This window comes from Ixodes scapularis, unplaced genomic scaffold (assembly GCF_016920785.2).
Source record: "Ixodes scapularis isolate PalLabHiFi unplaced genomic scaffold, ASM1692078v2 PGA_scaffold4__175_contigs__length_147842914, whole genome shotgun sequence".
Lineage (NCBI taxonomy): Eukaryota > Metazoa > Arthropoda > Arachnida > Ixodida > Ixodidae > Ixodes > Ixodes scapularis.
Window position 1 is genome coordinate 132,789,871 of NW_024609879.1, and position 20,049 is coordinate 132,809,919.

Genomic DNA, 20,049 nt, shown 5'->3' on the forward strand with positions numbered 1-20,049 from the left:
TTGTGTGCTCCACGCTGTGCATGCGCATCGTCGTTGCCATACTCGACTCCAAGATTGCTATTTTGGGCATGTGCAGTGTAGAACACGCAAGGCAAACACACAGCTATTTGTTTTCACTATGTTCCTATAAAGCTACCGCATTTCATCACATTTGGTCAAATGAACATGCGTGTAACTGTTCGACAGTTTCACGAAACCACTTCAACAAATGATGGTGAATGAGCACAAAATGTGCTCCACAGGTGGTTGCTTTTTAGGCTTGACAACGCTCCATGTAGGTGACACAAGATCGCAAAACGGCCAACTAGTGGCCGCAACGGTGCAATGGCCTCACAGGGGGGATCAGCGATCCAGCAAATCGTCAGATCAGTGGTTGGTACCTTCTGGGTGCCAAAAAAGTTGTGATACCAACACAATTTGTATCTACCCTTTTCTCTGAAAAACATTGTGAGAAAATAGGAATTTGATTAAACTCCCCCTTTAGACTTGATGCAAGTGAACATTATCTTAAATACAGACAAAATAATTCTCAAAAACAACTTTAACAGTAGCACCCCAGACCAGGGTGCTACTACTGTAAATCATACGGGGAAAAGTTATTTTCATTTTGCCCATCGTAATGCCAAATATGAAACTTTATACAGGTGGCAAACGAATTCCAACATGAAGGCACCACCATCATCATAATCATTATGTTAGCCTGATGAAAGCTGGTGATTTTATTTGTTCCAGTTGTTAGCCACAAAAGCCAAAATTGCAAGTGTTGTGCTGACTTACAGAGATCCTGCATGATTGCAGCAAGCACTTCATCTGCTTCAACTTCATTGCAATTCTAAGCTTCTTGGTCACGGAGCACAACCAGCCACCACACTTTGAAGTACAGTGATCTCTTCTAGCCATCATGCCAATACCCAAGGTACAACAATTCATATAAAAAAATGCTTTTCCGAGATTGGTCCACTTCTTTATTCATACTTACAAGGTGCAACTGTTCAAAAAAAGTACCGGAAGAAAAAAAAAAGATGTTGAGAGTGGAACCCGTTCATGCCCCTACTTTGGGAGAAGACTTTTGAGTGGTGTTGATCTTGTCCCCAAGACTCAGTGCCATGCCCTGAAATGAAACAAAATTATTAACAACCTGGCATATAAGAAAACATAGAGCAAAACTATCCTTTCAAAATTGTCATGGCAATACGCCTGACATAAATCGTTACTTGTACAGTGTAGACCGCATATAACGTATGTCGCGGGAGTCGCAAAAATCCGCACTATAAGCGGTACCGCGTTATAACCAAAACATCAATTTTTCAGGCCAACATACATGCCATGAGACTACTTACCTTTGTAAAAGAATTTACTTTATGTTAGGTGAAAAATAAAGCTTAGTTTGAGGAAAGTCTTTATTTCACCAGACTAGAACAGTTCTGTCTCAAGTGTGCAACACATTTTGAAAGAAATGAGCGACTTTTGCCTGGCGCAGCCTTTTAACAGCGTCGTGGGTTGCGGACGGACGTTGCGAGCGTTCAGGATTCCTAACCCTAATCACTTATCTCCGGTGATAGCAACACGTGAAAATTCGCATCCTTTATACGGTACGCGCCAGTAATACCTTCAACTTGAGCACAGGCATGAAATGCTCCAAATAAGAAATCCGGGCGATGTTCGAAAACACAGAAAGCACCACTCTAGTCGAAGTAAACAAACACGACGACACGGGCGTTTCTGCCGTCTTGAGAGTGCCGCCACGACATCGCCGCACGAGTAGGTGGATCTTCCCTTCTAGTACGTGCTGGGTTATCATAACGACGCACAACGAAAATTCACAGTCAAGGGTAGCGCTTTTACGCGGAACGATGAGCCTCCATCATGCAATCTACGTCGACGATCAAAACCAACTCCATGTTTGCGGATAGATGCAGCCGGCCCGCGACCGGAGAGGAGGAGAAGCGTTGTAATAGAGGTTGGGGGGGAAAGGAGAGAGCCAATAGTGTGTACGCACTGCCGGCATGCAACGCGCGCGAACACTTCTTCTCGACCTGCGATTGGTCTGTCGTTGCGGTTGTTTCCAACCATCGCAGCGGAGGGACGCGCGCACGAGAACGACACGTGCATGCGTCCCTCCGTCGCTATGGCAACTGCAGCCTCTCTCTCCGCATCTCCCGGTTTCTTCGAGCAACCTCCTTGCCCCGCGAGTGCCGCTCGCGGCTCGCGCCGTTATCTAGCGCCGCAAAGGGAAGCGTGCTCGCTGCGCCGGTCAGTCGGCACGGCCGCCGGGCTCTTCCAGAAACCGCACTATAACCGGTATTTCCCTTCGCGCGCCTGCATTTTAAGCGGTATGTAAATACATGGAGTTCTATGGGAGGCGAACCGGTGGTTTAAAAAAGCCGCGTTATACCCGGTCCTGCACTATAAGCGGTTACGTTGTAAGTGGTCTATACTGTATTATTATTTAACTATGTGTTTCTTTGAGGTCCGACACATTACACGTAGGAAAACGACACAGTAATAAAGCCCCGCATACATGAAACAGAAAAAAAGATGCTTAACGACATGCGAACACAGCTTCACAAAATATGGCACTAAGTGAAAGACAGAAGTGAAGAAACAATAAAGTGTCCAATTTCTAGAATGCCCTATCACATGGCTTCTGTAGCAGGCTCGAACTTAAACAGAATAATTAGCAGCATAAAATAACTAAACAAAATAACAAAAAGGAAACATTGTAAACGTTTTAAGTAAGGAACAGTTGGCAAACTGCTTGGCACCGCAAGACTGCATCCACAAATTTACCGGATCAAATGAGTAACTATGCAAAGGTAGATCGGTCAGTTTCAATAACACTTAGTCCAGATAAACACTGCAGTATACTTCCCACTTAGAAGAACACGGTCACTACAAGTAGCCTTGGGCAACATTCATTTGACTTCAATAAGAAAAGGCAGGCACCCTGTGGGTGCACAAGGAGCTATGCAGGTTTTTGCAGCCAAAACAAAGTTTTGACTACAAACATGTGGCTCTCAGACTGCTTGTCAACCGAGGCAGCAGCCATGAACTGTGGCACGCCGTCCCACCTGGCTCTTGGCACGAATCCGGATGTGTCCGACCACCGGCGAATCCGGGGAGTTGGGGTTCTTTTCGATGCTCACGTTGGCCAGGGCATCCTCGCCGAAGATCGACCGGGCGTACAGATTAGCCGCCATGAAGCCACACTCGCCGGAAAGTGCCTGCACAGAGTCACAGAGCCAGAAGTTACCCCACGAGAACACACTTCCGCATGCCAATGCTACGTGGCCGTAGCTTTAACAAGGCTACAAATGTAGCCCACGCAGTGCAGCAGTGACTGTTCAGTAAAGCTAGAGATGTCATTATAGCCGCTATGACTCTATGGTTTCTGTGACAGCCATGGCATGGTTGTTCTTCTTTTCATGTTCTTTGGATACAAGTGCTTTCTGCCAACAGGCCTAGGACAAAAGCGATCTCGGTCGGCCTAGTGGTGTTTTCAGGCGGCTCCAAATGGCACCAACGAAGACGAGTGGTGATAAAATGTCCTATTGCGGCCGAGATCAACAGGATGGTGAGATTTCCAAAAGTGGGCAACCTTTTGACATCTTAGCACAACCACAAAATCATGCCAAAAAATGGGGTGGGCTATCTTACTAGGGTGAGGCATCTCTTGGGATACTACAGTACATGTTTTGCACTGCCATTCTTCTTTTTACTAACACTCAGAATGTTAAGCAGGCAACTAGACAATATGGCATTGGATTGTACAGTAGTGGCTTTGAATTAGACTAGAACTAAAGTTTTGAAATGCCTAGAGAAGATCCAAATATCTTATTTTTACTATAAAACCACGCTGTTAAAAAGAAAGATTATCCATCTCCTCTACTGTTGTTTATCTGTTGTGGCACTGTCTAAGGAAGGGTATATATGTCTCCAATATATATTGCCTGTTCACCTAGATATTTTACAGGGGTTACCACGTGCATATGTTAGTATATACACCTAGGCACTAGTACAATAAAAAAATGATTGCTTGAAGGACCTTGTTACAAGCGAGTGTCACCGTCTTATCACGAGTCAAGAAATACCTTTTCTGGAGTGAGGCACTTCATGTTGGTAGACCGGATCAAGTGTTGCAGGTAGGCTGGCAGGTCTGAAAGCGATGTGTTCACTGAAACCTGCAAGGGGTTGCAAAATGCTACCTTCAGTAAAAAAAAAATGGGTTCTAACTGAAATAGATCACTTGCTACAGGTGAAACACAGGATAACCACAGTCAATATCCTGTTGTACTCAATAAACCAAAATCCAAATAAGTAAATGACAAGTTTTTGCACCTTAAATGAGAATGCGCAGGCATCAGAAGGAAAGCTTTAGGGACAAAAACCCATGAAGTGCAAAGGGGTTAAGAAATATACGAAATTTCGAATTGGAATTATATGGCAATTTACTATACCCTAACCAGCTTCTGGTGTCTATGAAGTATGAACCTTCAATATGATTTAAATCCCAGGCAAGCCTGTTCAGGCAAATCTGATTCATTAATAAAAATAAAGAATGACACCCCCTTGGTATTCGAATCCATTCTTTCCAAGTGCTTGATACCCATTCGCAGTATCCAATCGACACAAAGTGTGTTAAAACTTGGTTTTTCAGTACAGACCTTGGCGTTTCCAAATGCCTAGAACAAAAAACAACTTTGGAAAACCAAGACCTAAAAGAACCATAGGGAAACTGCAACACCCCTGGCAAATTTCCAAACATTGCATCTTTGCTCGTACAGCCCCAAGGATGGGAAACTTGCAGTTTCTCCCTTACAAATAAAGGGAATGCCCTTCTTACGTCCGAAAGGTCCACGAACACAGCGAGAGCAGTACAACCGACTCCATTTAAGGCCTGATCACAGATAAATCACAGCATTAGTATAAGCCAACACCACAGGGCAAAGTGCCAACTTTGCACTAAATCAGTGTCTGCTGCTGCGAGGCCTCCCCAAACAACTGACCTTGTTCTCCCACTCAAACTCTGCCCACATCTGCCGGAACTCCGTGTCTGTGCACGACGCCGGCACAATGTAGTCCATGATGTCGATGTGGATGTCGTTGAGGACCACCACGTTGCGGTCGCTCGTGGATCCACTCACGTCGTACACTGTTGCCAGATGGAAAGAAAAAGGCGGATGCATAAAACAAACCTCGAAGCGTAAAGGCAGTGTTTCTATAGCACCCTTCGAAATAGGGGGCTATTTTCTTGCCCAACGATAGAAAGTCCTCCGAGAGCTACACACCTCCCATGTTTACGCCGCTGCTCAATTCAACAACCCTGTGCATGCCACTTGTTACAAAGTTTGGTTATAACAAACACACACGAAGGAAACAACGAAATTCAAGCGAGGCTCATCAAGTTTAAATGCTAGACCACCTATAAGAAACTCCCGACGTATAACAGGCATATGTAGCACAACTTCGAGGTTTGTTATACCGCATTTACTCGCACAATGAACACACTCGCATGATGAATGCACCCCCCACAACGGGTACCAATATTGTTACTTTTTTTCCTCCCCTCGCGTAATGAATGCGCCTCCAATTTTCGACTTCACGAGTTTCGAATTGCGTCCAACTTAGCTAGCCACCGAGCCCACCAAGCCAATTTTCTTTTGCCGCCAAGCGGCCAGGGCAAGTCAAGCCAAGCCAAGCCACTCTCATAATGGCTGCAAGTGTGTAGTTGAGGAAGTAATCATTGTGAAACCGAGCGGCGCGCACACTTGACAAAGCTTGGGTCAAGGAATCGCCCAGCCCCGGACATCCTTCGCCCATCGGATGCATTGGTGTCAACAAAAACGCCGTCGTCTGTGGTCCGCTTTCGGACAGTGAAATCATGAAAGTGGTTAGGCCTAAGAACGATCGCGTCACTCTCCGTGCTGAGTGAGCTTCCTAGGGCGCTTTTCCTTCAACAAAAGGCACGCCGAAAGCGCAATTAAAAGGTTCGCAATTTATAAAGCATGCATACTGTGGCGTGCACCCGACCAGATGTGGGTGTGCCTCCATCAGTGGAGACGTGCCACAGTACCTTACCGTGTCATATTGGCACCTAATATGACATTTGCACGAAGTGAGTAAATGCAGGAATTTTACCCCACGTAATGAACGGACCTCCCAAATATGTGCCGATTTTTCGGGGAAAAAAGTGTGCTCATTATGCGAGTAAATTCGGTAAGTGGATTCCACAAGAGTCAATGACCATTCCTTTCCCCAACTTTCTCGTGGGTGCCGCCATTTTAATGCTTAGTGCAGAGCGGGCACAGTTGGCGACAGTTCCAATTTGAAAATGCGACTTCCGGAATTTTATTACAGTGTCAGGAAGCTCGGGCAATGTTGTGTTTGTCTGTGTAGCGAATTGCTTTCACATTTCTGGAGACTGGAGAAGCATGTTGCGTAATTTCAGATCAAGTTTCGGGGCAACCGGCAACTACGCTTTGAAGCACCAGGACGGCCGAAATGTCATTACCATGAAGCCTAGTTTATTTGACGGCTCTAGGTTGTAGACGCAAGAGCTGGTAATGCAAACGCTGCCTCACCTATGTTGCCGAAGATGATGCCATTCTCCGTCGACGCCACCTTGACGGTGGCCTTGATGTTGCAGAAGTCGTGGGGCGCGAGCACGACCGGTGTGGGCTTCTCGACCAGCTTCAGGTCGCCTGTCGGAGAGAGGAAGCGGAATTCGTAGCAACAATCGGCACCTTGGCGGCACCTTGAAACCCGCACTGCACCTCTAGTACCGAGCTACGGGAATGGTACAGCCTTTGGAAAGACTGAGGTATAATGAAGAAAGAATGCAGTGATGAGAAAAACCCTGCATATTGTTGATATGCTGTCATATTAGAGCCACTTAAAAAATGTTTCCTTGGGGCGGTTTTTTGAGCTACCTAAGCTAAACATATTTTTTAAGTAACTACACTTTGCTCTTCCTAACATACTATTTATTATCTCTAAAATGAAGGTTGTGCCAGAAGGAACATTGAAATTTCACATTTTTGAAAACCGGAGACTACGGACAAAGAAGGGGACAACACACAAAACGTCTCAAATTTAATTAAAATTTACCCGCACTTTCCAGGGGGTGACCTCGCACAAAGTAAAACTTGCAGGTCAAGCAGCCATTCTAAAAAAAAGACAGTATGTTGCACTTTTTTGTTTTCCTTTCCGCTGGCGTGAGCTTCCCCACTTTTCATTTCACACCATCAGATTTCCTGTAACCCATGAGGAGCAGCTGTACTGCCAAAATTTAGGCCCAAATTATGACATCTGCTGTGACATTTGCAGTGTCGTCAATAAAATCTCTCAATAAAAAAAAAAAAAAAGAGGATGAAATAGACATCAAATAAAATTTTTCAGAAGAAAATTATTCTGAATACAGTCTAATCTCGTTAATTCAAACTCGAGGGGGTCCAAAAATTTGTTTGAATAAAGCAGAGTTTGAATTACCGGGAGTTTCTTCCCATAGAAATGCATAGGATGGGACCAGCATGTTAGTTTGGATTATCCAGAAGTTTGAATTAAGAGAGTTTGAATTAACGAGATTTGACTGTATTAAGTTCTGATGTGTCTACTAATGTATCGAACCAATTTTGAGGCAAATCGACGACCATCCCAATTTCGCCGAAGCTTCGCGGAATGCTTCTCCCAGAGCTTCACTCTATTATTAATGATCCGATCCGACATCGGAAAAAGCAGACGTCGGGGTCGGGCTCACCCAGGGTGGCCAGCTCGAGCGTGCAGTTCTGGAGGGTGTCCGCCGTCTGGTTCACCACGAGCACGTCCAGGGCGATGTCGTACTGGTTCACGTGCACATAGGCCTCAGCGTATACCGGGTCCGAGAAGCCAGTCAGCTGGGTGACCTTGGACAGCTTGGATGCCGACAGCAGGTCGCCGGCACCGTCGCGGCGCGGCACCCCCACCGCGGCGTGGAGGCTCACCTCAAACATGTTCTGCGAGCAGACGACCACCCGTCACTCCCGTTTCACCATCTTTCCAGACCTTCTGGTTTCATCGAAGCTGCGCCTACGCCCCGTTTCATGTCAAGCTTGACCGCAGCCGACACCACAATCTGACGGAGACAATAGACCATTTGCTAAATCCTAAAGCGCCCCCGGCCTATATTCGAGGAAACAAGAGAACGGTGTTCTTTCAGTTCCCTAGTGATTGGTAATTTCGACCGATTCAATGCTTGCACACTTTTGAGTGCAATCCAGAATCGCCCTGAAAGAGCATTGTGTAGAGTCCAAAGACCCGTCATATCACTTCTAAAATTTCTCGTCAAAGTCACCAATTTTGATGCTGTGCATGCAATTCACAACTCAACCTGGCTGAGCTGCGAAAATCTCTTACAATATTAGCGTTCACGTGACTGTCGTTTTTGCAGCAAGTGCTTAAAAAGCCAAAAATTTACAATGACAAAAACTGGGATTTAGCTCGGAGCAGGCGGGGCCGTTTATAGCCTTTCAAAGTTAATATCGGCGTCCTTGAGGCTGCGCGAGAAGGACAATATTGCGAGAGATTTCTGCAGCTCAGCCAGGTCGAAGGGTGGTTGGCATGCACCGCACGAAAAACGCCAACAATGACGAAAAGTTTTAAAAGTGCTACTTCAGGCTACACGACGCTTGTTCAGGGTGACTCCGGATCACACTCAAGAGTGTGTAAGCATCGAACTGGTTGGAATCGCCGATCATTGGGGAACCGAAAGAACACCATTCCCATGGTTCTTCGAGTGCGGGCCGGACGCTTGGGGCATTTAGCAGGCAGTCTACTGGGCAACGGTAAAAGTATGTCGTCACAGCGCTCGTCGTCTTTGTGCGCTTGCTCAGTCGGCTAAACCAATACAGTAAAACCTCGTTATAACAAAACGGGATATAACAAACTAATGGATATAACAAAGCAATCATAATTCCCCTTGCTTGCTAATAGTGGGAAGAAATGGACATTGGCTATAACAAACTAATGGTTATAACGAAATAATTACGACCGCTCCTTCAACTTTGTTATAACGAGGTTTTACTGTATGTGCACAGAAAATAGCGCGGGATCGCGTCGCATTCGTTGTGCGTGATCAAAACTCCAACTGGGTTTTCCTTGAGCTCCCAAATTTGCTCGGCCGTCCCTCCCCTGAGCAAAGTGTTCTCCAGTTTTAACCACTATTTCAGCAGGCCTGAGCCACTCATTGACGCACGTTCTGCCTACTGGAGCATTACGCATCTTGAACCACCCCCACCTATCATAGTAAAGGGGTGTCCAAACAGGACACTACAAAACGCATGACTCCGACAAATCGTGAAAATTGAAGCGGACGCGCCCGCTTCAATTTTCACGATTTGTCGGAGTCATGCGTTTTGTAGTGTCCTGTTTGGGCACCCCTTAACCATACAAGCGACACTACATGAAATAAATAAATAGACTACGAGTCCAACGCTCCCAGTACGTGCCTTCTTACACACAAGGTCTGCAAGCTTCCGAACCGTTTTGATGGATCGATGCCGAGGTCGGCAGCCGTTCAAAGCTGACGAGGCTTCCTCGAGGCTAAAAAGTTTGAGAACCTGTCGTAAAGCACGGAGCGTGCGCCCGTGTTTTAAACGAGGGTCCGCACCTTACTCTTGAAACGTTTGAAATATGAAGAGGTAGTAGATCCTGCCGTTGCACTTCTAGTGACTAAGCTGAGAGCTAAACCTTTAGGAGACGACAAGAACATTAATTGACCGCTCGAGTTTCTGATGCAACATTCGATCGACGCAGCCGAACGCTGCGTCAACGCTGCGATGGGGTCCGATCGGTGAAACGCCGACTGAGTCCTGGCCGAACGACGACGCAACACTTGCATACAACTCACATTCTGCACTTAATCAACAGACACAGACGACGAAAGAATCGGGTCGACGGGCCTTTTGTTGGGTAAACGGTGAGCTCCGTGGAAAGCAAGCTGGCCAAAGCACCCCCTGTAGTTCGATCTCCTCACCAATAGGTGAAGGGCATGCCAAGCACCCGCCTTAGCAAACTTCCAAGGTTGCTGAGCTCTTTCGCGACGGCCGTTTCTCCGAGAAGTCGGTGAAAAGCGGCGAGGCATTAGGCTCGACTGTCTGTGCAAAGCGGTAAAGCTCGACGCAAGAACGCTAGCGCGAAGCAGGCTCGACAAGGGCAGTGCAACCACTTTAGACGTTAGGAGTTCCGCCAGACCCCTGTAATGCTCCCATATCGTTTTGTCGAATCGAATGAGGGCCTCTTCTGCTTCTCTGCTCCCGGACCTAACAGGCACCCATTTCCCATTGTTTGTGTTTACCTCCACATTTTGTGTGGGCACTTGCTTAGTACCCTATGGTAATCAGCTAAACTGAAGCCATCTTATAGCACTAACTAGATTAGTGTTGCCAGTTGCAACCAGGTTTTGCCCACATATTAGCTCGTGAGAAACAACCACTTAAGTCACCTCCGTGCCGGCAACGCTGCTCTTGGACGCCAGTTGTCCAAACGAGATGGGGTCATCGGCGTGAATTGTGACACCTTTGACCTGCTTTGCCTGCAAAAAAAAAAAAAAAACACAAAATGCTCAGAAATGTAGAGAACTTAAAAAAAAGAAATGCTCAGAACTTCATTTATCGGAAGTATGCTTTGGCATTAGTAAATTATTTGGCAAGTTTACCTTCTGAGACTCCAGCTCTTCCTCCATCTTCGCAGCCAACATGGCAGAGAGGGCCTTGCGGCACTCAGAGCCAAAGACGGTGTTCAGGGTTGCTGACTGATCCGACAGGATTTTCAGGCACAGGCAGATGCGATCGGCGTCATCGTCATTGATCGCCTGCGTCGAATTCGACATCAGGAAATTAGCGAGCGAGCAACGAGGGTGTTATTTTCTACTTCCACAAGGGAGTGTCATGGGCACACAAGAACAGTATGAAATGAGCCACACTAACAAGGACAGGCAGTCTGTAGCCACATTCAGTTATAAAACCAAAATATAGAGCTAAGCTCATATTTTGAACTTGAAACGTTCGAAATATTAAGGCAAGCTGATTACAAAGATACTGTCACGTGCCACGCCAAGTAAAAGATGAGAAAAAGGAAGCTACACACCTTTGTTGGCAGTCCAGACTTCCCGAGATGCAGTACTGAAGTCATGATGAGCATACACTCGGCAACAAAGGCCTGAAAGTCCAGAGTTAAGAAGTTACAGCTGTGCTACAGCGACTATAAGTAGTACCACAATGCCACACCTAAATTTGGATGGCATAGCAATCAATGCTTTGTACGCTCTACCTTGGGTACTTTTAGACGAACCCAACCTAACACAGCTCAAAAATGTGTCATCGAGAAGTTAAAATGGAAGAAAAACCGCTGTTGTAGCTCATTTTGTTACTATAAATGCCTTTTCTTTACTTTGTGCTCAATGTATTACATATCTGACCGCTTGGAACATTGTACAGGCACTAAATCTCGTGTAGATGGATAGGTCGATGAACAAAATAAAATTATCAGTGTTTTGCGAATATTCAAAATTTAGAATAGCAGTTTCGAATAGCACACTATTCGACATTCGCTTTGAGGTCAACTGCAATATTCATATTTCTGAAATTGCTGATCCCGGCGGGTTAGCCTCATTGAGAGCGCTTCTTGCCGAGCACCGGTGCACTGTGGAGAAGCGACACCCACGGAAGCGAGCTACGCGGGTGTTGCTTCTTTGCAGTGCACCAGTGCTCAGCAAGAAGCGCACTCAAAGGGCTAGCTCGCCATGATCAACTCTTTGAAAAATGTGAATATAGCAATTGCGTGCTTGGAAGAAAATCACACATTCAAAGCGGGATAATGCACGCGCACTCCCGATATATTTAAAAAGGAACGGAAACATTGTGAATGATGATATCCACATTGCCGTAAAACTTTCAAAATTAAACTGTGGCTCAAAATTAAGCTGCGGCGTCATACTTTTCTTCCTTCTTCATATTCAATATTGAAGAAAGAATATTTGAATATAGCAAGATTTGTGAATCCACTCAATTACCCCCATTGTAGCTAAGAATCTATACATTTAATTTTATATAAAATCTATCGTTAACTTGTCATCCTAAGGCTTTCTGAGGTAACAGTTCATAAATATACTTAGATTAAAATTAGCTTATAAATGGACAAGTGGGAGCTTAGAAGTTACCATCAAAAGTTAAACTGGGGTTTCATTTATGCAAGGTGCAACAGTGGTGAAAGGCCTGGAGAAACTATTTGATATTCGATTCGAAAATATTCGGCCAAAACCACTATTTACTTTGAATTCGCTTCGAACTCAAAATCCACTATTCGCACATGACTAAAAATAACAGCTTGCAACCTTTAGCTGCTTGCAAAGATTGGAAGTTTTTCACAAAAGTATTTTTCGAAACACTTTTTCTTTTTATGTTGCTGCCTGATGTAAGGACAGTTTCTAAAAGTAATGTGGCTTACATTTTTCTTGCGCGGCTCATTCACCAGAGCGACATAACGGACAGCCAGTTTGGTCAAATCCGAAGCCAAGGCCGCTCCGACAAAGAAGTCGCCTTCCATGAGGTAACCACGCAGAGGAGGATGTTTGGCAGCTGCAAGGCAAAGATTCCTCACCCACCGATACCTGCTTGTTGGTGAGGAGCCACCGGTGTGCAAACACTCTGGAGACGCTTTGTCCGTTCTACATATTTTTTTTTGCCCTGGTCTTCTTCAACAACACAAGCTCTTTTTTCCCAAGCTTTTCAAGTACTGTATCCCTTTCCATCCTACCCTGTTCCTAGGGGAGCAGCCTCTAATATCAATTGTCCGTCTTTTAGCTTTTTTAGAAAATATTGCGATTTTACACAGACTGCAGCAGAAATAATTCCTTGGCGCATTGTTTCTAGTTCATTTTAGTTTACCTAGTTTGGCGCAGTATGGCCATCGTAGCTCTTGTGCCATAAAACCCACAAACAACAACAACAAGGCAAAGACACCGCATTCAGCAATTAGTGGCAATATAAAACTTGTACTCCACGACTTTACGATCAAAAAGAAAATGTTAATGGCCAAAATAATTTTTAAAATATTTTTACATCAGGCATGCAAGCTCACGCACTGTGAGGTTAGGCCAGTCGAAGGCTGACAGAGGGGGACAAAGGCCTTCCATGCTGTTCTTTGAGGACACAAGATGTTGCTATAATTTTTGCCCAGATTCACAAGGATATCAATATTTAAAAAAAAAAAAAAGTGGCACCAACAAGAGACTTGACTGCAATTTGCACATTAGCAGCAGAGATTAAAAAATCCTTGCACCTCAACCCCTTGATTCTGCTTCAAGAGAAAACAAGGATCAAGCCAGAAAAAAAAGTGAAAGTCGTTTACCACTCCCTGTAACGCCGAATTGGAGCGCAGCTCTTGAGGAGGAGGAGGGGAGGGTACTGAGGGCCACGTGTTCTCGGGGGGGGGTCACGTGACCCCCCCCCCGAGGGCACGTGACCTTGGTGGGGTCACGTGGGGGCAAACACGTGCCCCCTCAGAGGTCACGTGACCTCGGGAGGGGGTCACGTGACCCCCCGGGTCACGTGACCAAAATTTTTCCGCTAGATTTAGCGGGGAAATGTTTTCCGCTAGATTTAGCGGGGAAAGTTTTCCGCTAGATTTAGCGGGGAAATTTTTTCCGCTAGATTTAGCGGGGAAATATTTCCGCTAGATTTAGCGGGGAATTTTTTCTGCTAAATCTAGCGGGGAAAATTTTTACGCTAGGTTTAGCGGAGAAATTTTTCCGCTAAATCTAGCGGGGAAATTTTTCCGCTAGATTTGGCGGGGAAATTTACCCATAATGCACCGCGCGGTTACGCCGACGCCGACGGCGACGGCGACGCTGCTCAAGCCGGAAACGGGCCCCTAAGAGCTGCGCTCTAAAACACCAACCACTGGTGGCGCAACTCATTGCGCAACGTTTATGTTCTGCCGTAATTTATAATAAAAAAGTAGGGAACGTTTTTCGGTGTATATTTATTTTTCAAAAGTCGGTTTACTCTGGCGATTTGTTTCGTTTGGAAGCTTAAAAACTAGGATTATTGGCAGAAAAAAAACTCACGAGAAACTAAGAGCTCAAGTTTCTTTCAGAATTTGTATATGTTGTTACAACGCTTCACAGTTATCTCAACGAGCTCTTGCAATCCACGGACAATGGGACCAAACGTGGGCCGAAACCAAAGTCCAAGTATTCTCTAATGCAAATCATCCGAAGCTTCTCATTTTTTTTTTTTTTTACTTACTTAAGAACTTACTTGAGAACAATTAATTCATTTTCATCTCGCGGACCAATAACCCTCCGGGTCCGTCAGATGAAAATTAATTAATTGTTCTCAAGCAAATTGTTTCTACCACGAGTAAGGCAAGTTGCTCTTGCTTCTTTCACAAGATTCAACCAAAAACGACCACCAGTGAAGTTTCGAGCACTGTCGTCCAGCACAAAGCTGAATGGAACAAAGACATTGCGACGATCCTCGGTGTCCGACTAATGGACCTATAGACCTTTTCACCCTCCGTGGCATGGGCGCTGCCATCTTGGAATCACGTGATGCGGCCGCCATTAGGTTGCTTCAACTCGTCGCTTCGCTCTCCTGTCCGCGTCTTGGCGGATGCATTGAATTTGTGTTTTTCGTAGCGTTTCACCGCGTTTCTTACCTCACTCTGTAAAACGTTGTCCAATACTTATATAGTTACCGTGTAATTGCATTACATGATTATGTGAGCAACTTCCGCAGTTAATTTTGTAACACGTTATGACTATTTTTATCGTCGGCGTGCCGGCTACATGTGAAGAGGTTATAAGCACATGAATCCGCGTGAGCGCTCACGCACATTGAACACATAGATGACTCTAAAACAGCGGAGGGGTTCAAAAGTCAACAACTTATGAGAACTCGGGTTTGCTTACTAATAGTGGCGGAACATTTGCAACAGGAAGCACAATGTAAGTATATAACGATGGCGTATTTGGGATCACAAGTAAGGTGACAAAATAATCAGTGTAAATAACCACGTATTTCCTGAAAGCATTGTGTTTTGTATTTATAACAGATCGAAAACAGTGCCTTATGATTACGTAGGTGAAATCGTGGACAGGATAGGTAACAAACGTTTAATTTTAATTTGTTGTTTTATGCAAGAAATAATGGTGCGTCAACATCAGGGAATTTGTTTGTTGACAATATCACACTAACATCTGTTCGATGTTCTTAATCGTGTCTGCTATACAAACATTCCCCTGATCGGTTTATTTATGAATTCGGAGAAAGTATACTGTGCGTAATTAGGGAAATGTCTACAGTATTTTAATTGCAAAACTATTTTGTTAAGATAACCAGTTCAATTAATTCATTTCAACACAAAGGTTTTGACTTCCCGCGTAATAAACTGTCACAGACAGCTTGAGAGTGCCCGGGGTCCACAATATGTGACGCTGAAGAGACTCCGTCTGCACTAAAATCGCATGAATGCAGCATGGTCGACGGCGAATATAGATTTACCTTTAGCAGCTGGCGACGCCGAAATCTACGAAGCGCATCGGTTCAAACCAGTAAAGAGCTTTCTACACAGGTTCACTGCGAGGCGCCTGGCGCTCGACTTCAGCCAAACTTACCAAAAATCACTTCTTTTGCGGCCTTTAATTCCATCTGGCTAATTTTCCGGGAGAGTAATGTCAGGCATCATTTAAGGGGCCTGTCACTTATTTCATACCTCGAAAACGTCGTAAGCAAATCTCCATATAACAAATAGTTATTTTATCGGGCCAATATCATAAAATCTTGTTAATGAGTACTTTGGTTTAAGAAAAAAAAATTTAGTGGGCCTAGGTTGGTTTATTAAAATATTTCTCGAGAACTTGATTTATTTAAATAAAGCAGGCCGAGAGAATAACAGTTTTTTGTTATATATTATCTACGTCATTACAGGAGACTTCCAGTCTGTGAAGTTCAATAGTTGGTGTACGAAACACAAACTGTAAACTTGCCCTTCATATGTTTTTCGTGATTCGGTACATTTCTAATCATGTAGTGGACCTGCTTCTTCACTAAGCACTCATGCATTATAGTCTGTTACAATATAAGATGAGCAGTCGAATCTCTGACATGAAGTCGAGTCCTTCCATACCACTCGGTGCACACGCAGCCAAAGCCCGACGGCAGGCAAGAAGCGCGTGCTGGACGCGGAGCTTCTCCTGCTCTTTATTTATTTATTTTTTCTAGCAACTAGCGCCCGGTAATCATCTCTGTGCACGAGAGCAGGTGTTGCACCGCCGAACAAAGCCGAAATTGACGATTGGACGTAATCACACGCATCTGGTGTTCATAAAAGTGCTCCTAATTTAGGCTCGAAACCACCTCGTGGTTCTCCAAGTGACTCAGCATCATTGTGTCATTTGCTGTGTTGCACAAGAAAGAAATTTGTGTCACAAAATTAAGCAAAAATGGCTTGAAACAGCAACACAATCGCGTGCACGTTGGAACCGAAACCAACCAAATTGAAGCAACCTCATGGCAGCGAGTGCACCAGCGCCCTCTACCCGACGGTCAGCCAACTACTCAAATGAAAAGGTCTATATCTCATTCCAGTGTCCAAGGTAAGTGATTCCAGTGATTCTGGACTGACAGGTTGCAGTAATTTGTTTCAAGTTAAGAGTATGCGCGCCCTACGAACGTCTAAGGGAGGGATTAGACAAAAACAGTCCTCGCTTAGAAAAGAAATTTCCCCAAATCTGTTTTTCAGTTTCAACCGATATTGTATTTCTGACACTGATGGATGTGCATTGGTGTCCTTCGATCCAAACCGGAAAGTTTATGGCTTAGATGCATCCAGATTCATGTAAGATTCCACCTTGTTACTAAAGGTTTCCAGTAACAAACATTAGTTTGTAGAAAAAAAAATGTGTCGCTCATTTTAGGCGTGTTCTTACCCTGTGCAGCGGCAGATGCCGGTGCAGCGCTGAACGCGCTCTGCGTCGCGTACGTTCCGTCTGCCGTGACCAGGCGCTGCACCGTGCCCGTCATGGCGGCGTCTTCCTTGTTCTCCTGGTCTCCTCCCGACACTCTCCTCAGCTCAGAGTCCACCATCGGAATCTTTCAAAGATTAAGCAAAAAATTTTAATCCGCACGTCGACAGTCTCTTGGCAACGTAGCTGCAAATGAATCCGTAATGTGTCATTTGATTCTTGGGCATCTATGCAAGCACGTTCAAGGCTGGTTCAGACATCTGCATTTGAGTATGACTGAGTGCGTTACGACAGCTTACGACGTGACGACAACCTGGCGTCATCTATCCAGTGGTCATGGAAGTCTTCCAATTCGCAGGTATTTTAGGCTTCCATACTTTGACCGTGGGCTGAAAGAATTCTGGCAACAGCATAAGCAAATTTTTCTCGCAGATGGTGCGTATATTTGAGCTCACCGCAAAACCTCCACCCTAGTTCGGGGCCAGCGTGTTCTCTCATTGCAAGCGGCTACAAGCCGTCCTATGGCAATCAATCACACCCAAATGCAAATGTGCGAACAAATTTTTATAGGCTAGTAAACAGATACCACCTTCCAAGTTGTCACACATCAATGTCACCAGTGGAGCTCCAACAGGAGTTTCACCACAGATTTGCAATATCTTGACGCTGCACTTCAGTTTGCTTTATCACACGTATAAGGTCTCTTTTAGACAAACATGAAAAAAGAGCATCTGTGAGCCCTAGCCACCAACTAGAAGACCGAACCCCTTCGAGCTTATCGCGGGAAACTTTACTTGTAACGCTATTCCGCGAACATAAGATGAGCAGCCAAACGTGCCGAGAGGAAATTCGAAAGCGCCCAAGGCAACTCACCTCCCCGAGAGCCTGTCTTATCTCGGTCATGAAACTCTGGATGTCCTCCACTGTCGTGCAGTACTCGCCGAGCAACCAGAGTGCTCCACGGTGGATTCTGCAACAATTCAAGAGACTTGTCTTCTCGTCGTGGACCGTTTTGCACCCTTTATATTTCTTAATTTCTTCGGTGCTAAACGATATCGGCAACTACTGGAACTCGGACTACTATTAAATTTGAAAATGTATTGCCTGCTGCACATGTCAAAATTGTCAGGAAGCTCTTAGCCCCATAAGTTCAATCAAGTTTGATGCTCGTTCATTCCAAGAGACCGAACTCTAGATAATAGTACAGCTTTAACAGTCTGAGTTCGGACGACCGGAGCAAGACAACCAAACTGCATATACCATATTTACCCAATTCTAGTTTGCAATTAGCTCTTGTGCCCAAAAGTAACAATTCTAACACGTTCTCGATGCACTTCTTTCTTTAAAAAGGCACACTACAGGCAGGTGTAGTACACTCTATCTCAAGATCTGTGTGGAATGGTGGCAAGTGCGGACACTGCCTTTGCGTGACTGTGCTTGCAAGACAAAGCCTAGGGGCACCGGATCCCTGCAATCTTACTTGGAGGACTTGATGGTTGAGAAGACCTCGAGCAGCTTGGAGACGATGAGCCCCCGCAACTGGTCGAAGCGCTGCATCGCTTCTCTCACAAAGACGAGCACGTCGGCGGCAGCTTGTTCGTTTGTGTCCGACAGAAACTCCATCAGCTGGTGCAATGAGAAGACGAAGAAAGCCTCGTTAATAATCGAAGCTAACAAGCCAGGGAGAACTATTCTCACCACACTAAAACAAAATTTAAAGTCCTTTTTTTTCTCTTTTTTTTCATGCAACGAATTTTGGAAAATTAAGCGTTAGAGGAGAACTAGAATTCGAACAATGCAATCTCCGCGCAATTTTTTAAACCGGCATAAGTGAGCACGTAAACAAGGAGGCTCTGCAAGTTTTGGTGGGGACCAGCCCTTCTCTCTTCCTTTGGCTTTTAAAAGAAAGTAGGGGAGTTTGTCTGGACCTTATGTGGAGCACAAGTTTATCTACTTCTTTTGCAGAGGTTGTGGCGACGTCAGATTACCAAACTCCGATTGGCTCTGATCAAAGGTAGTGGGTAGACCTCAAAGGAAACTGCCTCAAGTCCCACCCATCATCTTTCAAGCAGGGCCAATCAAAGCTCGGCGTTCTGACGTCACTGCAACCTCTGCAAAAGAAGCAGACGAACTTGCGCTTCGCATGAAGCTGGGACTCGTGCCTCACGACACCCAGACCCGTTTCACGAATTCGAGGGTCGTAGGGTGTCGGCGATTCGTCGGTCGCCAAACATGCAAAAGTGCAAGGAAGAAATGGCGCACGTGCTCACCACGGGAATGATGGCGTGGGCGACATCGGGGAAACGGACGCAGGACGAGTGCAGCGTCCGCACCAGGAGCTGCCGGTACTTGCCGGTGTCCTCGTGTTCTACCGTGTTGTGGGTCTTGGTCACCTCCTTCTTCAGCACCAGCACCATCTGTGAGGTCGTCGGACGTGGCAGGCACACCAACGAGATGGAAATTTAGCGATCCCACGTGAATTCCCGGTATGGTCACGATGACGGCCACCGCACCCTATACGGAGCATGCGACACCTAAAGGAGGCGTGCCGGTCCGACCAATGTTTCCGCCAAACATCTCTTCTGGGAGCTGCACCGCAGCGCCACGGTCTCGTCACACGCTTCGCACTGCCACTCCGCAGCCAATCAGATCGTGGCATTACTCATTATGAACGCCAAAGAATGAATCGGGCAGCGAGAAGCATGAATAGGACAAGCCCTGCCGTTCTCACTCACCAAGTAAGAACGCCATAAGAAGGTCACTGCCCGATTCTTTCTTCGGCGTTCATAATGACGAATGGCGCAATCTGATTGGCTGCCGAGTGATAATGAAAACCGTGCAACGAGACAGTGGCGCCGCGATGCGGATCCCAGCAGAGTCGTTTGGGAGGAACATCATTTGGATTGGCGCACCCCTTTTAGGTGCCGCATGCTCCCTATCGGACCCTAAAGTATCCTTACACATCTTACACTTTACGTGGACGAACCGTCGCCAACGTCTGCTCGGAGAGCGACACGCTCGTTCTTTTTATGAGCACAGAACGCCTC

General features: G+C 45.7%; 1 protein-coding gene across 2 annotated transcripts in view; it reads right to left on the minus strand.

Moving 5' to 3' along the window:
- Nucleotides 1–942: 942 nt before the first annotated feature.
- The window catches only part of LOC8038243 (coatomer subunit beta), a 31,800-nt gene continuing 12,693 nt past the window's right edge, over nucleotides 943–20,049 (minus strand). For both annotated transcript variants that reach the window (XM_029966193.3, XM_029966194.2), the window contains exons 9-22: nucleotides 19,273–19,419; nucleotides 18,483–18,628; nucleotides 17,876–17,972; nucleotides 16,967–17,129; nucleotides 12,481–12,611; nucleotides 11,122–11,193; nucleotides 10,691–10,846; nucleotides 10,478–10,567; nucleotides 7,757–7,991; nucleotides 6,582–6,701; nucleotides 5,007–5,152; nucleotides 4,092–4,181; nucleotides 3,072–3,224; nucleotides 943–1,111 (exon numbers count right to left, since the gene is read on the minus strand). In XM_029966193.3, the coding sequence (XP_029822053.1) occupies nucleotides 1,043–1,111; nucleotides 3,072–3,224; nucleotides 4,092–4,181; nucleotides 5,007–5,152; nucleotides 6,582–6,701; nucleotides 7,757–7,991; nucleotides 10,478–10,567; nucleotides 10,691–10,846; nucleotides 11,122–11,193; nucleotides 12,481–12,611; nucleotides 16,967–17,129; nucleotides 17,876–17,972; nucleotides 18,483–18,628; nucleotides 19,273–19,419 (1,815 nt within the window). In that variant the 3' untranslated portion in view covers nucleotides 943–1,042. The remainder of the gene's footprint in view (nucleotides 1,112–3,071; nucleotides 3,225–4,091; nucleotides 4,182–5,006; nucleotides 5,153–6,581; nucleotides 6,702–7,756; nucleotides 7,992–10,477; nucleotides 10,568–10,690; nucleotides 10,847–11,121; nucleotides 11,194–12,480; nucleotides 12,612–16,966; nucleotides 17,130–17,875; nucleotides 17,973–18,482; nucleotides 18,629–19,272; nucleotides 19,420–20,049) is intronic.